This window comes from Argiope bruennichi, chromosome 11, assembly GCF_947563725.1.
Source record: "Argiope bruennichi chromosome 11, qqArgBrue1.1, whole genome shotgun sequence".
In the NCBI taxonomy this organism is placed as follows: domain Eukaryota; kingdom Metazoa; phylum Arthropoda; class Arachnida; order Araneae; family Araneidae; genus Argiope; species Argiope bruennichi.
The window spans coordinates 40,750,404-40,775,771 of NC_079161.1; the positions used below are offsets into that span (position 1 = coordinate 40,750,404).

The 25,368-nt window shown below is 29.8% G+C and overlaps 1 protein-coding gene across 2 annotated transcripts in view; it reads left to right on the forward strand.

Moving 5' to 3' along the window:
- LOC129957143 (dual oxidase maturation factor 1-like) overlaps window positions 1–25,296 on the forward strand; it is a 37,540-nt gene extending 12,244 nt beyond the window's left edge. The window contains exons 6-12 of one of the 2 annotated variants that reach the window (XM_056069310.1): window positions 1,263–1,416; window positions 4,499–4,710; window positions 8,181–8,297; window positions 11,666–11,757; window positions 14,940–15,097; window positions 22,139–22,197; window positions 25,173–25,296. In XM_056069310.1, the coding sequence (XP_055925285.1) occupies window positions 1,263–1,416; window positions 4,499–4,710; window positions 8,181–8,297; window positions 11,666–11,757; window positions 14,940–15,097; window positions 22,139–22,172 (767 nt within the window). In that variant the 3' untranslated portion in view covers window positions 22,173–22,197; window positions 25,173–25,296. The remainder of the gene's footprint in view (window positions 1–1,262; window positions 1,417–4,498; window positions 4,711–8,180; window positions 8,298–11,665; window positions 11,758–14,939; window positions 15,098–22,138; window positions 22,198–25,172) is intronic. The other variant, XM_056069309.1, reaches the window with a different exon arrangement.
- The last annotated feature ends 72 nt before the right edge of the window (window positions 25,297–25,368 follow it).

The window sequence follows — 25,368 nt, forward strand, 5'->3', positions numbered from 1 at the left end:
TTTTTTGTAATCTCTACTAATCATAAAGAAGTTTGTGTGTGTGTGTTGGCTTTTTACAGACTAGATTTAGAGCTATTAAATTTGGCGGTGATATGCTTTGACCTAGAAAAGATGTTTTACAAAATTTTAATTAATCAAATATTATGCAAAACTTTGGAGCGATTTGCCAATAATTTTATTAATATGTTGTATATGAGTGTTAGCTTTTTTTTTTTTTTTTTTTTCTTTTCCTAGAGCTTAGAACATTTGAGCTTGAACAACTAAATTTGTTATGAATATATTTTAGATGTTTTTAATATGCAGCTCGGAGTAATGTTTTTTTTTAAATTTTCAATTACAATTTTAATGAACAAAAAATTAAATGAGATTTTAGTGTTTATTCGTAATAATTTCCGAAAATATTTTTGCTCAGAAACCAATTTTTATACCATTAAAAAAAACCATTAATCCATTTAATGCCGTGCATTTTTTTTTCTTCTGAATTTCAACATTTTTTTTTTTTTTTTTACATAAATTTGAGCAATAAATTTCAACGCAGCAATGCGATTCTAGCTGTTTTTATTGTTTCGCCAAATATTTAACCGTGTGATATTCTAAAGGTTAAAAGAAGAGATTTCTGTTAATTATGTGCATAATTTACGTGAGAAATAAAAAAGATAAATTACATTCTCGTAAAAAACATTGCGCAGTTTGAAATAAATTGTCCAGATATTAATGTTTTTAGTCACTTTGTGATGCAAATTCTTTAGACCACTTTAATCCTTAAAAAAGCTCATGTACCCAATAAACAAGAAAGGTTTAAATCTGTAAAAATCCTATTTTGATGCATGGCTTAATTTTGTGCTTAAAAATACATTATCGAAGGAATCACATACATCAAGTTGGACACATGCAACTTAGTCGAAATTAAATTCTTTATCGAAGGAATCACTAGCAACAAGTTAAATACACGAAACATAAATGCTTTATTGACATAATCACGAACATCAAGTTAAATATATGAAACTTAGTCGAAATTAAATAAAACTATTTCTCTTGGCGAACAGCTAGACACCATACACGGTAAGCATGGAGAATAAATAACATATCAATGTTCTTAAATCAAAATTTCTTTAAATTTTCATTATATAAAACGGAAATTCGTTAGAAGGAGATTCATCCTTATAATCAAAATATGCTTCAAAGAAACAGAACTGCTTAGACTTAAAATCCCTTACATTATAAAAATGAAAACGGATGTTTAAGCTTGAATATCTTCGCAGCTGGTCAACTAAACAAAGAATACCGCGCTGCTCAATGGAAAGGTCTGCCCTATCCCATACTGTGGGCAGTGGAATACTTCACTATAGACGTAGGGAACTTCCGCTACGGCAGATATTACAGATTAGCAGGATGGTATTGTCACATTGCTATGTGGTGAGTCATTTAGAGTTTTCATTCATCATAAATATGTCCAGTACAATAATAAGTGATATCTGTAGCTTTAAAAACACAAATTGCACTTATTGAAAAGTTTGAAGTGGTTAAATGGTTAAAAAAAATTTTGGTTAAAATATGCCTTATACTTTTAGTTAGGTGAGATAAAGGCAAAATATGAATTGTGCCATTTTTTTACAATCTCGTACAGATAATACAGAGAAAGTATAGTAATCATTAAAAAATTTGACCCCAAGAATTTGAACGTATCTCCACGTCTTAGACCTCTCTGAGTTCGAAAAACACATTTTTGGAAAACGTCTATCTGTCTGTTTGTGACAAAGATAACTTAAAAATGCTTCGAGATAGACAGTTGAAATTTAGAATACGGTCTTCACACTAAATTTGCAGATTTCTATCAAAATTTAAGCAAAATTCTTTTCAGAGGGAGTGTGTCTGTCTGACTGTTTGAATATAAGATAACCGATAACTACAAAACGAAGAGAGCTAGATAGATAAGATTTGGCACACGTATTTAATATTTTTAGTGTAGGCACCTGTCAAAGTTTGAGCTAAATCCATTTACGGGTTGATTGTCTGTCTGTTTGTACTTTCAGAACATGTAAACGCGACAATTCAAAAACGCCGTGACTTAATTATACCAAATTGGGTATAGGATTTTGTGGATATCAGTGCAGTTTTGTACCATACCTTTGTTTCAATCGATTGAGAAAGAAGTGTTTAAAGCCCAAATTTGATATTTTCTGATACTATTAATCGCATATCAGAAATTATTCGGTAAAATACTCTCCAAGTATGACTATAAATTCAGTAAAAACGCTAAATTCCAAAAAAATATTTCATAATTATTGTACGCTAGTGTCATGTAAGGCGTTTTCTGGCATGACAAATTTATTAGAGAGAATGCGAGAAAGTTTTTGGGAGACGGCTTCTGATAGGGTCCTCCCCCCCCCCTCGTATATGAAGTATACATAGAGAAAGTATTGTAATCGTTAAAAAATTTGAACGACATTTTGACAAATTTTCACGTTTTAAATCTCCCCGACTCCGAAAGACACGATAACTGATAAACGAGGCCAAATTTGATATAAGGACTCAACTCCAAATTTGTAGAATTCTATAAAATTTTGTACGAAATCCATTCTTAGAAAATCTGTCTTTCCGGCTGTCCGAATACAAGTTAATATTATAGCTATAAAATGAAGTAAGCAAGCTAGATAAAAGTCAATATGCAGTTTTAATATTTCAAATTTAGATGTGGATCGAATTTGAAACCAGATCCGTTAAGGGGTTGACCGTCTGTATGTCTGTATTTTTACAAGCATGTGAACGCGATAAGTCAAACATGCAATGACTTAAAGATATATGAAATTTGGTATATGAGTTTATGATTATATTTATATTTCAGTGGCAAATTTTGATTTGAATCGGTGAGAAAAAAAGGTTTCCAAAAGGCATATCTTGATACTTGAGTATTAACAGCATACCAGAATTATTCATCAATGAAAAGATAGTGTAATGTCCTGATCTAGACTGATCAAATAACGAAGCAGAATTTCCAAACAATTCTTTATTTTACAGCCCTATATATACAAAGAACAACTTGTTCTAATCTTGGTTAAATAAATAGTTATTTACACCTGCAGTAGGAGATACAACAGTCAAAGTCGAAGGGTTTCTTGAAATTCAGTTCTCCCTCACGTCAACACGAACACTCCAGGGGTAGTTTCTCAGACTCCGAACTCGTGGGAGTAGTCCAACAGTCCCTGCAATTCATTTCTTCTCTAAAAAAAATCTCCGCACTTTATTTCGGCGACAATCTCCGCCTCTTAATTTACATTGGTCATTTGAGCTCTCTTTCGGCCAATCGGGGTTCAGCAAAATGCTCTCTCAGCGGCGCCAGTGGGTCGTGGGAATTCTCCTTTCACCAAGAGAAACATCTAGCATCCAGATGTTTGGACACCCCTTTCTCTTTGAAGGTACTATCAATACTTCTTCGACGAGGGATTCCATATGTGGTCTTTCATTGTAGTCGCTAATGAACAGATGCGAGACCACCCAGGTGAAAAGATCCACCATCTCGGAGAGTTTAGTAAGTAACAGCGACGACACAGCTGACTGTAAATGTCTTATCAGTACTGGGAAACGGGGAATGTTACAATAGTTAAGAACACCCTCTAATAGGCTCTTTCGTAACTATTAGCATACGATTAATAATATCAAAATGCATTTATTAAAGAAGATGCTTTGGAGAGACCATTCCCTCTGGTTTTTAAGAGATAGCATGAGTAATATTTATATTCAGTGAAATATTTTATCAAAAAAATTAATGTTAAAGTTCTATTTTGAATGAGTAAACACTTCTGTGAAATGCAAACAATGTAATGGGTTTTGTTTAAACAATACATTTACTATCATTGCAGTTACAAAAATGTGCAAAAAAAAAAAAAAAAAGATGTCAAACTTTGGTTCCTGAAAGATCCTTTCCGATAGAATTACAAATGCTTTTTCCATTTTCAATACATTTACTATCATTGCAATTACAAAAATGCGCAAAAAAAAAAAAAAAAAAAAAAAAAAAAATGTCAAACTTTGGTTTCTGAAAGATTCTTTCCGATAGAATTACAAATGCTTTTTTCATTTTCAACTCTGACAAATTATTTTCTCTTAAGACTAAACAGTGGCGTTCCTTTTCATGGTGCATATGTGATTATTCTTGGTGTGCATAGGCATAAGTCTAGAATCTTACGTTTTACTATCACTGAATGCCATGTCAGTGGTAGTATATCAAAATCTATTTTTAATGTGGAAACCTGTCAGAATTGGCATGATGGGGAGTGGAAAGTTGGATATCCAAGCACAATCTAATGATGGATACTTTGGACTCAAGAAGATCCACTACGTAAAGATTCATCACATCTCGGGGTCTAATATTTTAGTGATTACAATTAATACATTTTCTTTTTATTCTTCATATATAAAAAGTAATGAGTTATAAAGGTATAAGTCGAGCTGTGTTAATTGAAACGCAAATGAATATATTTTTCTATTTAATATTTAGGATGGCTTTCCCACTATGGCTTCTGTCTAATATTTTATTCTTCATGGTGATTCGCTACGGGGCTTATTTTCTTAGTTTGACGGGCGGATGTCTGTTGTTATCCAATATTCTCTTCGCAGCGGTCCGAAATGCCGTCCCCATGGATTTGCGCTTTCAATCAAAAGCCTTGGTTCTGCATTATGATTGGTGCTTCTGGTTGGTCTTATTCACAGGTAATAGCTTTTTTTTTTAAAATCAATATTTATTAAGTGAAAGAGGAATTTTAATTGCACTTTTGAAATTTCAAATACTCCAAGATTTATTTTGAAGATATCTTAAAAATCATACCATGATATTACTTGATAGATGTGCAAGTAAATTATGACTTGAGTCTTTTATTCAGTTCGGATTAAACTGATTGAAAAACATTACTCTTCTTAAACTTCAAAAGAATTTGTATTTAAAAAGTTGAATCTTCTGTTCGAAAAAATAAAATAAAAAGTGGTTATACCCAATATTTAAAGAATTAACTGAGTGAAAAATAGATTTTGAGCAGAGAGCATGTGAGCATTTTTCACATAGCAATACCATAGTATTATTGCATTATACTTCTTTTCACATTTATAATTGTATAAAAAGTATATTTTAAATCTTTATGAGAGTTGGATACTGCATATGTGCGTAGAAACGCTTATTACCACAAGAAATTACGATGTTTTCCGATTACCTTATTATATCGCTACGATGTTTTTCGATATTCTGAATGTTATACGATTTCCTAAAGATGTTGCAATTTTGTAGAGTGCTTTCTATAACTAGGATCTACAGATCGTTTGCAATAAATAGCACTTCTATACAGGGTGTCTCAAAAACCTTGACCTCGGCTTTTATTCCTTAAATATTGATCATAGACATATACTGTAACTTACAAAGTTGCGTAAAAAAAGGTGTAAAATGTTATGAAATCGATTAAAATTTTCAGGGGATTAAACTTTAAAAAAATACAAAATTTAAATTTTTATACGGTCCCCGTACAATTCTCAATGAGTAAAATGTTTCCCGTCCTCTAATAAGGTCATGCACAAAATTTCAACAATGTAGCATAAAAAGTCTCAAAGATATGAAACTACATAAATGCTGACTTAAATCACTTTTCGATGCCTGGATATGAGTTCGCAAAAAGGAAAAATCATGTCGGATGTTCGTGTTTTAGGGGTCGTACACAAATTAACAAAGAAAGTAAGGATTGAATAAATAAATAGTAATTTTGCTATTTATTGGTTCAAAAGTATTAAAAATGTGTAAAAATAATAACTTAAAGGAAAGATTACATAACTTAAAGGAAAGATTACATAAGTTTTTTACAAGTTCATTGACTGTGCTATTTTTAAGTTATATTCTGTCATTCATGATATAAAATTTCAAAGTATTTTTCAGGAAGCATACATTTTAAAATTTGTATTTAAAACTAAAGATATCAAGCATATATTTTATTTCCTTGGGAGGCATTCTTGCGTCGAGTCATCTGCACTGAAGCTGTAAACATTTGCATTTTAATTTGTGATTGATCCTACTCCAACTTTGCTTTAACATATCTTTGAGAGTTTTCATGATAAAATTCTGCAATTTTGTACATGACCTTATTAAAGGATGGGGCACATGTAACTCATTGAATTTTTTTTGCACGGGGTCCGTATAAGAATGTAAATTTTGTATTTTTTTTAATCCCCTGAGAATTTTAATTGATTTCATAACATTTTGCACCTTTTTTTACACAACTTTATAATTTACATTATATGTCTATAATCAATATTTAAGAAATAAAAACCGCGGCCAAGTATTTTGAGACACCCTGTATATATATATATATATATATATATATATATATATATATATATATATATATATATATATATATATATAATGCTAATGTACATAGCACAGAAATCGTTCTTATTACTTATTGTTGAATGGTAAAAGACAAATGTAAACAAATTGCTATACAAATGCTTCAGATTCCTTCATTAAACGTTTTTATAACTGCATTGTATTCAACGCTTCGCTAAATAATGGAGCTGGAAAATATTAATAGAAATGCTCTGTAGAGGGTTTGTCGTATCGCCAAAAAAGCCCATTCATTCAGAGTAAAGTTGTAAAAGAAATCAAGAAACAATCGTCAAACAGATAGTTTAATCGACCTCGAAAATAAGCTTATCCATCACCAAATGGGTAATCGCTATGATTTACCTATGGATATTATCAAAGCTTCAAAAACTATTATCTCATAAAAAGGATTCCTGCATTATAACGAAACTAAAAAATTATGATTTTAATGATATCTATTTCATTCCCATGCATTTTCTTTATTTTTAATGAATTTTTAAAATTTAGTTTGATATATAATCTGTAACAATGTTTTTAATGTTATGATGAAATTCAAACTCATCCATCAAACAATTCAAACACTTGCTTTTGTCAATGCTAAAATTAAAACAAACAAAAAATTGCTTTCTTTGGACTTAACTCCGAAATAGGATTTAAATTTCTACTTTTATTTCGTGGAGTATACACTTTTTAATTTGCACACACTGTAATTAGTAGCACACTGATTCAATTAAATATATGTTTTTCAGTCGTATAAAATAACAAAATGAAATTTTTAAAAAATGTATTCCACACTAATCGTTTAACAGCCTAAAAAGCCAATAATTTAGGTGAACAAACTGGTCGCCAAAGTAGGCTACTTTTATAAATAAAGCTAAGGAATGAATACTAATCATGAATATCTTTCATCAGATTGAATTCTCACTTTGAGCGTTTAACCCTTTAAAGGGCCATTTTTTTCTAGTCATATTATGTAAAATATTTTTAGGCTTGAAATTAGAATAAGAAAAGGGATTCATTTAGCTTATTAGATAAATTTAATTTGATTAATTAATTAATAATTAAGTAACAAATCAACACACATCATTTTGTCTGAGATAAAGAGCTGAAGCATCTAAGTTTCTGATTTACTAAAAAAATTTGTCAGAACTTAACTTATGCCAACCTACATAATTTCATACAAAGATTGATAAATTTGGTGGGAAGCATACTTCCCACGGCTCTAGAAAGGGTTAATATTCATTAAGTCTGCATGGTTTTATTGCTTTAAATTAATAAATATCCTAGGCGCTTATATTTCTGCATTCGTCCAAAACAATTGTAAGCATGAAAGCCTATTTGTAGTAATGCAACCACCGAGGTGTAAGACTGGTACATATAACAATTTTTTAGGGTCATATTGAGAAAAGACATAAGTGCATTTTATGTTCCATTTTAAAGCCAACTATAGTAAAGGACAGAAAAAAAAACTAACATTGTGTTTTATATGCCATTTACACATTAAGACATTACGATAGGATATAAAATGTCATACTATACCCTAGAGACTCTTTGCCTTCAATACGCCATTGGATATTTGCCAACATGAGCGTGAAAATGGCAAATAATAATAATGAAAAATAATAATAATAATCCAACCATTTTCACTCTTTATTTATGTACGAGATAAAAAGGCATCTTCTGCTTGGATGCGAATAGGCAACACGAGAAGTTTCAGCAAAAATGTCTTTTTCAGATTAAAAACACAATTTTCATATTATAAAGATTCGTTAAAAGACTATTTTAACAATAAATAATATGTTTTATATATCTAATACAGGTCTTTTATGCGAGGTATTGACAGCCGTGACTATTTTCATGGATTTACGTTTCCCAGAGGAAATTGCTATATTTTTTGGTATTGATATTCTTCAAGATTATGAAGATTACTATGCTGGTAAGTGCTATCTATTTCGAAAAATTTAAATCATCCTTTTCAAAAGAATGATGTAAAGAAAAATGAAATTATTGTCGAAGCAGCCATTTAAAAACATCGATAAAACTAGAAAAAGCAAGCCTGTTTATCCCCCAATGTTTTAATATTGTTAGAACCACATTGACAAAATCTCAGTTCGGAACTGAAAAAAAAAAAAGTTTGATGGAGTGATTCTCAAGATTCTGGCTCTCCTACGGAAAGACAGAGTCTCGAGAATCATTCCACCAAAGTTTTTTCATTGACGTGAGATTGATGAAATTAATTCTTGAGAGTCAAATTGGTGTGATGTGAAATATCGATAGAAAAAAAATAAAGCTGATTTAATCAGCCAAAAAATGAAAAAATTAAAAAATGAAGCTGATAAATAATGTAGCGATTGGCGATAGCGAAGACCGAACTCGCAATGTTTGATTTCGTAGCCGAGTAACAAGACCTCAAGACAAAAGTAATTACTCATGTTTCGTAGCTGTTATCTGGCTTATAAAGCTTCACCACAAGATTAATGTCTTCAGTGTTACCATCGCCATCTAACTACAATTCAAACTCTAAGGTCCTTCCCAAAATAGCCCACATAGCTTCAAAAAATTATTTTGGAACTACATTTGAGAAATGAATAGATTCCAGTTTCTTATGTCCATACCAATACCATATTAAAAGTTTGATAATTGAAAGGATAAATTTATATTCCAATTATTTTTTCCATACATACTAAATAATGTATGAAAAAAATATGAAAATTTTTCAAAACAAATATATATATGTGTGTGTGTGTGTGTGTGCGTGCGTGCGTGCGTGTATTTAAGTGCCAAAGCATACATCTAAGTGCTACGACACTGAAACCTACCATATTTTATCATAAAATCCAGAGCAGTCTTCATATGTGAACGTTCGCGCAGAATGGAAAGCTTTTGATATATTTCATAATTCTTTCTTTCCTGCATTTGTTAATGCTCTTTTCTATTATATATTTACAATCAGTTATGTATGGAAAATAACTAAATAGGTTTTCGAGAAGCTATATGAAATATTAGAAATAAAATTATAGGAATTAATCGAAAATTCTACTAATTTATAAGCAGCAAGAAAGTTTTCAGGAAAAATGTTATTCTCGAACTTATGCAGGATTTCATTTTTAATTGCGAGTTTTATTAACTACTTTCGCTGTCAAAAGATTCATAAATACGGATGCCGAAACACTGTAACTGTAACTCGTAGTGAGGCCCGGAAAGTGTTCGATACCTTACAGTAATCGGAAAAAAATTATATCTTCACACTGAATTAATTTTTGATTTAAGAATGTGCTCCTGTAAACACGCTCAATCGACAAGTCACGGACTTCATTTTTACTTCTGCGATAATTGCCTACCAACGTGTTACAACACGTCGTTGACAATTTTGTGACAAAAGCATTTTGACATTCGTGGCTTGTCTTTTTAACTCGAGTAGTTAATACTAGGAAAAGTTAATATCCATAATGATGAAAATTATTGGTATGAAAATTATTGGTAAGTACCCAGTATTATGATGAAATATTGTACCCAATATTATGATGAAAATTATTGGTAAGTACCCAGAGAAACAACATTACAACTGACAGGTACTGTGTGTAAAATTCGAATAGATTGATGTGGATTGTGGTAAAACAGAGGTACCGCAAGGAAATTTCGGCAGGAAAATAACTCTTTTCGAAAGGCAAAGAAACAATAGGGAATGTCACTTCTACAAGGATGATCACTGCAACAAAGGTGTACGTAACAGATATCTAAGAATTGAATTTTAATTTGCATATCATTAAGAAAGAGAAATATTTATGGTAGAGCGAGCATTTTGAAATTCCTGTCTCAAGTGAGTACAAAATTACGGCCACACACACACACGCAATTTGAATTTAAGTGATGATGAATTTCATTCATTACATTTGGAGAAACACAATTTGTATCCTTCATATTAAGAAATATTCCGAATTTTTGAATTCACTAAAAGAGTACTAACCAATGTTGGTTTGACTAATAAAACCGAATTTGTTATGATCTGTGTTTTTAGTATTTTTACCATTTTCTTGTTATAAATGTAAGATGAAGTCTTTCTAAGATGAACCTTCGGTCAAATTTTAATCCAAATTTTGACAGAATTCTGGTATATTGATGTAAAGGCCGGATATCTCATTTCATTTTTCTTACTCGTTTCGATCTTAAGATATCGTATTCCTAAACTAATAAATACAGATACGTATTTATTTTCATTTTTATTTTATTTATTTATTCAGAGATTTGTCAAAATGTCGAGGTCTAATTTCTCGAACGATTAAAATATTTTTTTTTCTTTGCACCCAAAAAAATAGAAAAAAAATTCTATTATTGCCAGCAACAACAATAAATCTAGCTGAGATAAAATTTCTGGAAATATATATAATTTCCGCACTTTTTTTAAACAGCATTTTTAAGAATTTTTCAATTGGTTGATTCGTTTATGAATTAATCAGTAGTTTAAAATATATATCGAGAAATATAACGTCAATAAGTAAAAATCATGTATTTTGATGCAACATTATATAACTTTTGCTCACATATAAAGACTTTTCTTAAGCACCTATACGGCTAAAAGAGGCCGTGTTAGCCTGGTAGTAAGGTCTCGCTTCAAGTTCAAGACCGATTCCACCAAAGAACCGTCGTGTAAGTGGGTCTGGTGCACGCTAAATATGTCATAGCCAAACATCCTCCCGCTCATGCAAGTTTGGAGAGGGGTATGCCAGCTCAGGTGTCGTCCTAGTCATCTGACCGTGGCTCAAAATTACGAAGTCCGTCCCAAAATAGCCCTAATGTTGCTTTAAAACGGGACTTCAATATAATTAAACTAAACTAAACTATGCTTCTAAAAGATCTAAATCGGAAATCTAAGTAAAACGCAACTCATCTATCATTGTATTTTCAGTGCATTCTTTCATACCTCTTGTAATCTGGCGCATCCTTGTAAAATTGTAGAATTAGATTTGTTAATTAATTGGATTATTTAGTTAATTAGAACATTAGGTTAGTTTAGACAAACATAAATCTTTATATATCAGGAACAAGGGTGAAAAAGCTGATATTGTTCCTGCCTATCCTGCAGAAATTTCCTTTATCACGTCATTAATTTTCAGCCTGCATTGAAAAACTTCGCCCCCTCCACCAAAAAATATTTATTTTTAAACTTCAATTTTCTTTATAACATTTAGTTCTGAGACTCACGCAATGAAACAATAATCTTAAATGCGTGGTTTATATTAATTGCATCATATCTATTTTCTCAATCATTTAATTTCTGACATTTTTTTTCCCACCATTCTTCAGATCCAGCTGAACTTGGTCTCGTTCCTCCAAAAGTAATCGCCGGAACGTCTGAAGAAGCAGAAGGAACTTTTCTTAGAAGAACGTCTCAAAAGGTAAGAATAACTATTAACAGGTTTTAAAAATAAACATGCAAATTATTTCTGACATGATTATTACATTATCATTTTGCTTTCAAAAAACAAATAATATGACCATAAAATCTAAGGAGACTATTGATAATTTTATTTCTAGATACTAGCTGCCTTCGGCGACCAGTTTGTTCGCCTAGATTATTGACTTTTTAACTGTTAAATTATTAATATAGGATGCAATTTTTTTAAAAAAACATTTCACCTTATTATTTAATACGTTTCAGACACATGAATTAAATTAAAACAGTTTACTGCAATTTACAAAGTGTATATATTACTAAATAAAAGCAAAAATAAAATCCTACTATGGATTTAATGATTGGCAAAAGCATATTCTTGAATGTTTTTGATGGGGAGTTTGAATTTTAGAATGAATCAAATCTTTTAGTTGAGCGATTGGAAATTTGACACAAAACTGCAGTTATAGTCACAAGATAACGTACCAAATTTTAATGACTTAAGCAGGCAGAAATACGGACCGATAGGCGTCAACCATTTGACGAATTTGATTCAAAATGTGACAATTATCTATATTTTAGATGCTAAGCATGTGTGCTAAATTTTTTCTACCTATCTCTTTCTGTTTTGTCATTATTGAGTTCACTTGTATTTGAAGACAGTCTTTGAATAGATTTCTTTCGAAATTTGTTAGAAATCTCCAAATCGGCCGTCATTTATATACCAAATTTCAGCCGTCTAGATCAAAGCTTTTTTAAGTTATTGTCTTCACAGACACATAATGCCAAAAATGTGTTTCTCATACTCAGAGAGGTCTAAAACATGAAGATTCGTCAAAATTTCGAATTTGAATCTCTTTGACGATTATTATACTTTTTTTATACTTTGCATGCAAAGTTAAAAGCTATGTTAAGAAAATCTGAGTAGAGCCTTAATTATGTGTAAAGTTTAGCGACTCCCAGTTGGGAACGAGTTGCAGGATTTAACAGTTCTTCTAGGAGAAGCAATGAGCGCTAAATAGATAAAAGAGTAATAACAATCGTACAACTGCGAAAAGTGAAAAATGTTTGATAGACCTTTAACATCTTGAAATGACTTGATTATTGACCAGTTACTGACCAACCGTCACGAGAAAAAAACCTGAACATGGTTGCTGTAAGTAGACGAGTCGAAGAAAGGAGGGAAGTGGGCAATAATACTGACCACAACATTTGGCTAACTAAGAGCACTTTATAATGCGAGAAATTCATTTCGCTTGTACTAAAGCAGATGTATTTATATGACAGTTAAATAAAATTTTGTTATTGAATTGTAGATAAACTTAAAAATCCCTTGTTATTTAAGCTTGAAACTAATGTCTTCGATAAGAAAGCCTTCAAGGCATTTCTTCTATTGCTTTTGTATTGAATTTTTTTAAGACCTGAGGCTGCCGTCAATAAAATAAAAACCATTGGATAATAACAAAATAATTTGATATTTTCTTGAAGATTCATGTAATTTTAAGAGAGGAAAACTTACGTTTTAAGACTACAATTTCTAAGTTTTGAATTAGATGAAAATGATAGTTTCAAATAATAAACTTAGGGTCAGGAAAAAAAATTAGAAAGTATAACTGTTTAATTAATAATAAATTTGTCAGTATTTAATCTAAATAAAAACACGAAATTCAGCAAAAAATAAAAATATAAATAAATCAATAATAAATAGGCAAAATTAAAGATATTTATTCGTTTCATATTCTTTTAAGAACTAACGAAATATTTATCACAATCTTTGGAATAACAAATACTCTCCAACATTGGTTACCCAGTCATCCATAGCACTTCTTACAGGTATATTACATATAACAAATATCCACAAGAGATAGAATTGATCAGAAAATCACAAAATATGAGCGTCAGGCATCGACCGAAGTACAAAGCAAAATGACATTGCTAACCGCTTCTATTTGCGCCAAATGAAACACAGTTCTTTCCTTCACCCCCAAAATGTAATAGAATATCTCGTTCACATGCCGACTAACCCCTACTTTTAGGGTTACTAGGGTTTTTCTCGTAGCGGTAGGTCAGTAAGTTACTGACGCAGGAGATACAAGATCGCTGAATTATCATCAGAGATCTTGCAGACAAGACGTACATCAGCACTGGAACCATTCATTTCAATTAGGTGTAGAACACCAATTATAGCAGAATCTCCACGAAATCCATAACAAAGCTGCTGAATATCCAAATCGTTCAGTCAAGATGTTATCAGCATTGGAATCATTTATTTCAATTTGGTTTAGGGCTCCATTTACAGGAGAATCCAGCAAAATCAATACCAAAGCTGTTAAAGAACCAGAAGAAGCAGCTTTCTGTTTGATATAGAAATTCTGTATGAAATAATTACAAAGAGCCTGTGTGCTTCATCATGTTGCCCATTTCTCTTAAATGCCTCTGAGGAATTTTTATAATTTTCCTCAATGCATCTAAAAGGAGATAGATTTCAGTTCATAGATGGCATGTATCATAATACGATTGACCAGTTTGAGTCATTTCAAAATAGGCGTTTCATTGAAGTCAATCACATTGGTGATGCAAGATCATCAAATTATAATGACACAACTTGCAATAAATGCATTGGAACCGTTCATTCCAGTTTGATTGAGGATTTCAACTCCAGGAGAATCTCAGTTAAGCTCATGCCACAGTTATTAAAGACCCAATAGAAGCAACTTCGTATATGATATAAAAATTCCTTGCCAAATACAATACACCTGTACTTTGTGCATTCTCTCTATGCGCCCCAGGGGAACTTTTTTTTCCCTCTAGCTAAAAATTCACTACATTTCAGGCCAGAGTTGACATCAGTTAGAATGCGACTGACCAGCTCAAGTCATTCCAAAAGGACGTTCCATTGCTGCTTTTGATAATGGCAGAACCGTTGGGAGAAGTGTGTGACAAAAAACAAGGGGGCTATTTTAAAGCAATTTTGAGTATGCTTTAAAAAAATTTTTAAATCGAGTTTTTTTATGAATAAAATTTGGATACATTTTGAACAAATACCTACATTTATTAAAAAAAAAATCAGTCATTGTAACTTTTTTGCAGTTGCAATAATATGAGCCAGTTAGGTGTTCATTGGTGTCCCGATTATAGTAACATAGCATGAAATAAGTAATTTACATTTCATTCCTGTATTTGCAGGAGGTTTGCGCTCTTCGCAAAAGGACAGCATCCAGTCGTTTCCAAAGGTCGTCGCAGCGTCGCCCCGTCCCAGCGCCCAGGGATACAGATCGCCTCATCAAAGGGCAAACGAAGAGGGCTTCGGAGCTACCAGTTTACGAGAACCTGAATCTCACACGGTGAGGAATTTACCATTTATTATATTCATAATTTGTCAAAATACATAATTTAATTCCTGGTATAATATACAGGGCGTCCATTCTAATGGGATCCAATAATAAAATGCTTTAAATGTTTCAAAAAATAATATTTTATGTTTTTAATCAGTAAATGTATCAATAGAAAACATTATGAATTCTAAACTTTTATATAGTTCTCGGTCTTATGTATCATACTTAATAAAATTTTTAGACACAAAAAAATTTTAAACAAATATGCTCCATTCTTCTGCGTCTAAAACTGATCAAGTTAAGAAACTGAATTTCATTTATTTAGGCCCATCAACAGTCTTTATGAGGAAGAATCTTACATTGATAGGAGGATATTTCTTAAGCTGAAATGTTTTAAAATACATATATTCAAAGTTTCATAACTCTTCCAGTTTTAGTCATAGAACTTTCCATTTAAAATCAGAATGTAATTAATAGGAGAGAATATTATATAAAAATTTAAACTTCGTAGCTTTATCAGCACTACATTTATAGAAATTAGCTTTTGCATTTTGATTAGAGACATTAGATTTGGACACTTTGCATAATAATTTCATATATGAATTATATATAATAATTTTTATTAATGTTTGTTTATTAATCTGTCTTTCCCAATAAGATTATATGCACATTAGATATTGTTTCAGATAAAAGATATATCATTCTTACACAAATAAATAAATAAAAGTCTTTGTTACTATCAACATCGATGAAAACTTAACTTTTAGGATATATGTTCTATCAATGAAGGAGTAATTTATTCTTTATTCAAATTTTTAATGTACGAAAATAAAATTAGTATAACAGAAAAGCTAATTCTGTAAAATTTAAAGTGATGTAAAAATTATTTTTTCATGAAATAATATTTTCCAAAATTACTGAAGAAAAATGTTTCAATTTTGAACAATTAAAGTGGTAATTAAATTTTTGAAACACTCTCTTTTAATAAGCACCTACTATTGCATTTCAAATTTGGACAATTTCTAAGTCTAACGGTTTTCTTTATGGAAATTCTGAATTTTAAAAATATCTTGAATGACATAGTTTGCAAATAGTATATCAGCTTATAACTCATGTAAAAATCTTTTATTTTGGCAGATAACATTTCTTCTAATATTTGAATTTTGATATCAATATAATTTTTATCTTGCAGCAGAAAATGTAAAAATAATATATGGTAAAGTCAATTAATTAAAAGTTAAGTATATTTAAATATTACGAATTAATAAAGAGAAATTAATGATTAGAGAATTGTATTTGGCAGAAATATATCGTTTTTCATACAAGGCTTAAAAACACACTAAAAATTTCATTTTAAATATTGTTTGCAAATTCATAAGAGCAATTTTAATATCTAATGCTTGGCTATTTTGAAAACTACGTTGTCATTCTGTCTGAGTAGTCACCATTAATATACATAGAACAATTTAGGAGTAATTCTTTATTGAAACAATTTAGGAGTAATTTTGGATATGGGAATTGAACTTTCTTATTGCAAATAGAGAAGGGAAGAATAAAAGATCATATTTTTACACATTTTTATTTTATTTTGTTTCATGATTGTGAAGATGGAATCGATTTTTCACTCCTCGATTTTCTAGAGTTAAGGTATCCGACTAAGTTCGGAGAAAATTTTTCAAAAAAAATTAATGTTTATATGATGTTTTTTATTGTTATTATAAGGATAAAATGACGAATAAAAGTGAAATTATTTAAATATAATATTTGAAGTAAAGGCATATTTTCATGAAAATTTTAGCATTTTTTTTTACAAAAACCAGGATTGTTCTATAGAAAAAAATTGTTACAGTTATCATTTTTCATTGTGAAATTACATGTGTAACATATCTTAGAGTGTAGTTAATTATTATCTAACAATTATATTCAAAAATAAAATTTTTGTGTGTAATATATAAAATTATCTATGAAATTTTAGAATATTTTTCAACAGTATTTACAGTAAACAATCATAAATCCCCTTCTAGAGCATTCAATATCAAATCCGTCGTCCATTATATTCTGTATAACATAAAGAGCAATAATTATAAATTCCATTAAGATATCTCGATTATTTCCTGAGATATGGTGATACTCGTACAGTCGAATTATGAAAAAACTCGTTCTTCAGTAAATGCATTTAAAGTTTTTAAATATATATAAATAAGAATAACTTACATGTCAATAGTATAATATAAATTGGTTTCTAATTGATATAGAAATTGAATAAAGGTATCATTGGAAATAAAAATATAAAGATTTTTTTGAAACTGCAGAAAAAAAATGCGAATTATTATCTAAATTTATGTTTTTAAACTTTATCCAACTAGGTTACCTTAAGAAGTTTTGTGCAGTTATTTGCTCACGATTACAATATCGTTTTTTCTACTACTAATAAAAAAATATATGAATGTGATTTTTTATGCTCTATAGGACAGACCATTTCACATATAACTACCATATTTGGAATGGGTATATTTTGAAGCGTAGAAACGTGCGTCTGGGTGCAATTTTTATGAAATTTTAATTAACTAAAAATTAAGCGTTATTTTGATATTTTTCTGCAATAACTCCCAAAAACAGTATTGCACAAACTAATTTTATTATTTAAAAAAAATTTCGAAAACAATTTAACTGTTAGAAGCTTTTCCTGGATTTTGACAATTTATTTTACAAAACAGATTTCATTCTTGCTATAAAATTCAAGCCGTTTTCATTGGTAATTGATTTTGGCGATTGTTTGTTTCCCTGGGGATATTGGTTATTTTTAATTTCAGTCAAATCGTTTAGATAAACTTCATATTCATGATACCGTGAAACTGCCAGACATTAAAGATGCATTACCTTAATTTTCTTACATATGCTCAGCTCATTTTGAACATGAAACTTTCGATTGGTGAGTAATCCATGTTATGGTGCTATTAAAAATATAAATGTCTGTTTCGTCTATCTTATAAAATTTGCACTATTGTAATTTCACTTTTTACTTATCTCGTAAGCAATATAGATAATAAACAAAATCTCTTTTCTTTAACTTTCAACAATGAAAAAAAAATCAAATGGAAATCAAGCAAAAAAGTATTGTTAAAAAATTGCTAAATTTCAGAAAAAAAATATGCTTAAATATTAAATAACTATCATGGGAAAGATAATTTTTTTGAATTTTAACACATTAATTGTCAATCACGTGATTTATTTGGGTGCCTAAGATCGAATCGAAACAGTTGAATTGTGATGCAATTACTGGATTAATAATTAATCGATATTAATTACCAAAAAAATGGAAATCGATCTAGCTGTTGAAGCTAATAAAATAATGAAAATTTTATCTCTCTCAAAAAGTGAAAGTCAGGATAGGCAACAAGTGATGACGTATCTAGACGTTATGAGCTTTCAAATAAAATAAAAATTGGTGAAATCGGTACAATGATTTGGGCTGGGAGATTCTGTCAATGTTTTCCCTCCCCCCTCCCCATGGAGAATGGGGGGGCCGCAGTGGCCTAGTGGTAAGGTCTCGGCTTCGAAACCGAAGGGTTTCAGGTTCGAGACCCAATTCCACCAAAGAACCGTCGTATAAGCGGGTCTGGTGTGCATTATATCTGTCGGGGCGAAACGTCCTTCCGCTGGTGTGGCGTGGCAGTTTGGAGAGGGGGAGCCAGTTCAGGTGTCGTCCTCATCATCTGACCACGGTTCAAAATTACGAGGTACGCCCCAAAATAGCCCTAGTGTTGTTTTAAAACGAGGCGCTAATGTAACTAAACTGAGCTGGAAAATGGCGTGGGGTGAACAGGTGACTAATGATCACATATATAAGAATCATAAACTTTCATATGAAATAAAAACTGATGAAAATAATACAATATTTAAGGAAATTGTTTTTGTTTGTTTGTTTTTTTACTAATCTCTCTATATAAAACTTTAACATACGAGGCACAGAAATCGCTCTTATTACCTATTGCGAAATGGCAGCAATGAAATATAAACATATCGATGTACGAAAGTTTCAGCAGACTGCTTTATTTAATGTTTTTACAGCGGCACTTAATTCAATATTTCACTAATTAAATAAAATTATAAATTCTGCTCGCCGTGTCAAACACTTCATTCAGTCAGAAGATTAGAAAAAAAAAAAAAAAAATTAAGAAATTAACTTTAATTGGAAAGTTTAATAATCGAGCGTGAAAATAGGCTTAATCAACAATGTGATTACTCGCTATGAGTTACCTACTGGAAATAGATGACTTCCAAAACTATTAATTTCCGAAAAAGGTTTTTGTATATCCTAAAACTCAAAAAATTATCTCTGTAATGGTATCAATTTCATTTTTATACAGTTTATTTTTTTACTTTTAATAAATTCTTCAAGTTTCATTTACAATGTTATGATGTTTTTAATGTTAAATTTAGTTTGGTTTGAAAAAATCTTTTTAAGAGCAATGTTCACTTCACTTGTTTTTTTTAATGTTATGAAATTCAAACATACATCAAAATATTCAATCGCGTGCTTTGTTAATGTTAAAATTAGGATTAAAAAATTACTTTTTTGTCATTAATTCCGAAATAGGATATTCGCTTCAGCTTATATTTCATAATATATGCACTTTTAATTTGTGCCCACATTAATTTATTGCAGAATGATTCAGTTAAAATCCTATTTATAAATAGTATCAAATAAAACTGAAATTTTAAAAAATGCAGTTCATAGTAATTGTTTAATAACCTAAAAAAATCAACAATTTTCACGAGCAAGCAAGTCGCCAAAAGCGACTAGTTTTAAGTATATAGATATTATTTGAATTTAATTTATAAACGTCAGTTAAACTAAAATTGAATAAAATCAATCATACATCAAATATTATATAACAACACATACATAATTGCAAGGATATAAAAAGTGATTCGAAATAAATACAATTGAAGCAACCACTGACAGAAGCGTCCTGAATGGACCCATTGTGAAGGGTGACCAGATGTGTATTTCACAACCCAGCAAGAATTATTGGAATCGCTGGAAGTTCTTATCCCGATTTGGCACCTTGCATCTACCGTATGTTCCATTCTTTGCGCAATTCACTAAAGGGAAAAATTTCAAATTCTCTAGATGCCTGTAAACAATATTTTAAGAGATTTTTCCAATGATAATCTCGTGAAGAACTATGAAAGTAGAATGATAAATGTTTCAAAAAAGGACAAATCATTATCCAATAAAACGATTCATATATTATTAAATAAACTTGTTAGCACAAAAAAAAAAAAAAAAAAAATCTTATTAATCTACACCGAAAATCCAGGAAGATTTTCCGAACAACAAATAAAGTAAATCCACCCATATAGCTTTTATTGCGATTTGATTAAGTATTTCTTTCAAAATGATTCTTCTTTCACTTATGTATCGTCTTCAATGTGTCTTCGATATCTGAAATACCTAGTGGAAATTCTTTTATGGAACAGGTAATAAAATTCGCCACAATTTTTCTTCCCACCTCTTTTATTTGAAATCTTTAATATTTCAGGGAGAATTTTAAATTTTGTTTTTGAAAATTAACTAACAACAACTACAATAGTTCAGTGGAAGAAATTTGAAAAGACATATCAGGATCTTGACCCATATTTGATAAAACTATCGAAATTCTGTTTAGCTGTAACATGATACTTGCTGCAGATAATCACGTGACACATGTCGCAAATTTTTTCGCTCTATAATGCAGATTAACAATTAAAACTTTTCCTTCATAAGCATTCTACGCTAAAACGGAGCGTGAACACGAAATCTAATCAATTTCTGTATGGTGTGGAGTAAAGGTTTGTACAAGGGGTGTTCAAACGAAAAGACACTGTGGGTTTAAATGAAATCAAAGTATACACCATAGGCCTGAGCATAACGATCCCATTGATTAACGAGCCGAAGGATTCCTTGTTCCCAGAATTCCTGTGAATATGACGAGACCTAGTCCTCCACAGCGTCCTTAAGCTCGCCGTCCGACCTGAAGCGCTTCCCTTTCAGATGTTTTTTTAGGGACCAAACACATGAAAATCGCAGGGCGACATGTTCGGGCTGTAGGGCGGATGATCGAGCTGCTCCTAAATGAACTTGGCCAGTTCCGTGTGTGTGACACTGGAGACGTGTGAACGGGAGTTATCATGGAGCAGAACCACACCCTCCGTGAGTAGCCCCGGTCTTTTGTTCTTGATGGACCTGCGTAGTCTTCGGAGGGTCTCACAGTACACATCGGAGTTAATGGTTCTTCTGGGCTCGAGGGATTCAAGAAGTAGCGGGCAATTGGATGGCGCTCTTTATAAGAGCCTCTGCTTTCTCCTGCGCATGCGGGAGCCCGCGCATGTTCTAATCTACTCCGGAAACTCCAATCGCATCCCTAGATGTCTCGCTACGTTCTCTCATAGCGGCATAGGCAAATATGTTAATGGTTACGCTGTTATGATGTTTCGTACCTTTTTCATCTGAACACCATTTGTAAAACTATAAATAATTATTAAGTTTTTTTAGTTAAACTTTTTAAAATAAATGTTAGCGCATCCCGATTATTTTACTGATTATAATTAACAAAATCGGAGGATTGCATAAAAATTTAGATTTCGAAATTTTTTAAGCTGGACTCTATTGACTTCGAACATATATATATAAAAAAAATTGACTTTAACTTCAAAAATTATTGACTTTTAACAATATTTAAAAAATTACGATTATTTTCATTCAAAGCATTTTCTTAGTTAAAAATCTTTCTTGTGAGTGCGTCATCTGGTTGCGAATTTGAGAAAAAAAAATTAATATCAAGAATTCCTAAAATTTATAGTACAATAATCAAATATATTTTAAGGCTTTTTTTAAAGAAAATAATCAAATAAAAATGACAACTTTTTAATAGATTAATAAAAATGGGTTTTTAAAAATAATTGTTATTAAATTAATTTGATTAATTTCTGCTTCTAAAAAATAATAATCTTTATGTAAAACAGCCGAAAAATTCATACCAAATTTTTATTTTTATTTTTCAGTTATGGAACTATAGGCGAAACACTGCACGAGTAGTGATCGATCATCTATTACGAAAGAAGTAATCAAAATTTTAATTATATTCATTAACTAATTTTTATTGAAAAATAATAAATGTGTAATGAAAAATAATAAATTTGCAGGCATTATTTTAAAATCAGTTAAAAAAACTCTAAAATAATTAATAATAATAAAAAAAACTATCCACATGTGATAGGACGATTACTTCTTTAGTTAAATTAAATTATTTATCCAGGTGGTATACTCAATTTAAAAAATAACCACAAAATTGATTTTAAAAAAATAAAAAAGAGTTACTGTTCATTTCAAAAAGCCCCTCCAATCATTTTTGGATATTTCTACTCCTTTTAGGGGTGATGCGCAGTGAACAAGAAGAATGCTTCTAAAGTAGATAAACATAAACATCCATGTACAGAAAAAGTAACTAAATATTTTTAAAATATTCCAAATTTACAACAAATTAAGAAATGAAAAATAAAATGCGTCTATATATTGCTTTGTAAAAAGTAAACATTTCTTCCCTCCTTTTGTCATTTCAATCCTATTTTATTATTGAGTCGAAATTTAAGTCGATTGGAGCATGCACAAAGACAAGAAGTGTTTCCGTTTTCGAAAATAGATAATGCACAGGTTCTTAATTGTCGACAAACATAGAATTACAAATAAAATTAAGAGTGCCATATAACATCTTATTGCATACTGTTTGAACTAGTTAAATGCGGAATTTATTTTTGATGCGTAATAAAAATGAAGCGATGACGTGTATACATGTCGAAAACAATACAAATGATTGCATAATAAAAAGAGAGAAAAAAAATTATTTTTTAAACATAGTGAAACGAATAAAATTTCGTTTTCATTATATAAAAAATTAAACATTCATTGTTGAAAAAGGTATTGTTATTGAAAATTTAAAAACTGCCAAAAAATATTGCCAAATAAGAAAATGTAAATACTGGTTGTGTAACTGTTATAAAGTTGGGAAATGTTTTCAGACGACACATAGATTTTGCAACTGTACTTTGTAGACTAATGTTAGCGTTGACAGTAATTAAAAAAATAAATCGGTTTTTTTAATTAACTTAAAGCATTAACTTAACGAAGCCAAAAGCATTGGGTTCCTTTCTACGAAACAGAATAAAACAATATTTGCAGTTGTACGTATGTAACAAGGCATTTTTTTTTAAAGTAAATTGATCCCTTCCTTTTATCACAATAATTTCTGTTATCATTTTATTCATTATCAATACAGATTTCAAATGTTTTGATTATTTGTTTTGTGAAATGTAAACTAGGTCATACAAAAACTAGTTGAAGAATTTCGCTATCAATTCTATATTGTTCAATACTATTCTATTGCCTCATTTCTTTATAAAATACAAGAAAGGCCTTTATTCCACTGTTCAATCTTTAAAACTGCTTGCACAATAAGATTTAAAATTTAAGAAAAAAATTATGTCTGCAGACTGGAATTTGAAGGTAGATTCCCATTTATATAGTAATATAAGAGCCTTTCTCTCTATCATTTCCTGGACGACAAATAACCTCAAAATTTTTTTTAAAGATAACAATTAGAATTTCGAATCCAGAAATTTTCGTTTTAATACTTATAATTTATTTTAGAAAAACTGATTTTTTGATAATGATGATGGCGGATTTTTTTTTTTTTTTTAATTTAGTAAATTAGGTCAGAGTTGTGAAAACTAATTTCCTAAAATCGATATTTTTTTTTCTCTTCCACATTACATTAAAATGTTTTTTTTTTTTAAAAAATCTTAGAATGATACTATTGGCAAAAACATGAATAAAAATACTTATTAAAATACTATCCAAAACAAAGCAAAATATTAAATAAGAATTTTTCTACATTAAATTTTAAAATTCGAACTTATTGGTGCATTGAGTCATTATTATGGTAAATTAATTTAAAATGTTGATTTTTTTTAAAAAATATCAGTTCTTTTTTAATTCAATATTATTGATTTCTGAATATTCTACTTCATAAATCTATTTGAATTTGGTTTCTAAATCCATTTTTTGGAAAGTTATATTGATTTTATATTACATAATATATGTTTTACAATTTTAAAAACCATTTTCTGACATTTAAATTTTTGGCAGAATTTTCTTACTAAAAACATCGCAAATTAAAATCTATAACTTTTGTCTAAATTGATTCTGCTAGACTACTTTTTGTCTAAATTTGGTATAATAATCCTGAACTAGAGAATAAGTTCATCAAAAAATATTTTATATTTGTTTTAATGCTTCACAATGTGAAAGAAAAATGAAAATTCCATACCATTTTTCAATCGAATACCAATATTTAAAGTTCCAGCAGAAACTTAAACGCAGAAAAAGAAAAAAGAAACGCAGCTTGTTTTTTTACTTCAAGAATTAAACAATAAATTTATTAAACAATCGGCAAGATTTTAATAAATCTTTTGATAAATATTTAAACTAGAAGTTTTCTGCTCTATTGCTTCTATTTTAGCCAAAAAATTAATTTTACAATTTAAAAAAAACCTGTGATATTTAACTAGTAAATTTTTGTTCTGTTGATGTTCTTTGAATCTATTTTAAGTAAAAATTCAAAAATATTACAATTTTATAGCGTTTTTAAAAGAATTCAGTCCGAACGTAATTAAATACCTTAAGACTATCTGCGTGCCAAATTCTTTTACTATAAGTGCGAAAAGTTTTTCTATTGTAGATATCGTTATTACAAGTAATATATAACAGATATGAATATAACAGTAAAAAAGTATCTAATAGAATAATAAATAAAATAAATTGTACAATTAGCAGTAAACATTAATTTATTAAAAAATGGAATATTTTTAAAAGTATAATTTTAATAAATGGCATAATTTATAGTTTATATTTTTCTAAAACTATGATTAAAATCAAAATCCAATCAATAGATCTTTTCTTTTTTATCAACAATAGCAGATGCTATTTTTTTGTTTGTTTTCATTAACGATTTTTATTCATTTATTTATTTTTCGCATTTAGATTTGATCCTATTGGTGAAGAAGATGAAACGAAGGACGGATCATTTGAAAAAATTCTCCTCAGAGACATCAAAAGTTTGAATGAAGGATGAAACGAACAAAAAAAAAAAAAAAAAGTCTCAGAATTCGAACATTTATTTAGAAGCATTTATCTTGGAATGACTATTCGAAAACAGACATCATTATTCCGCTTGAAA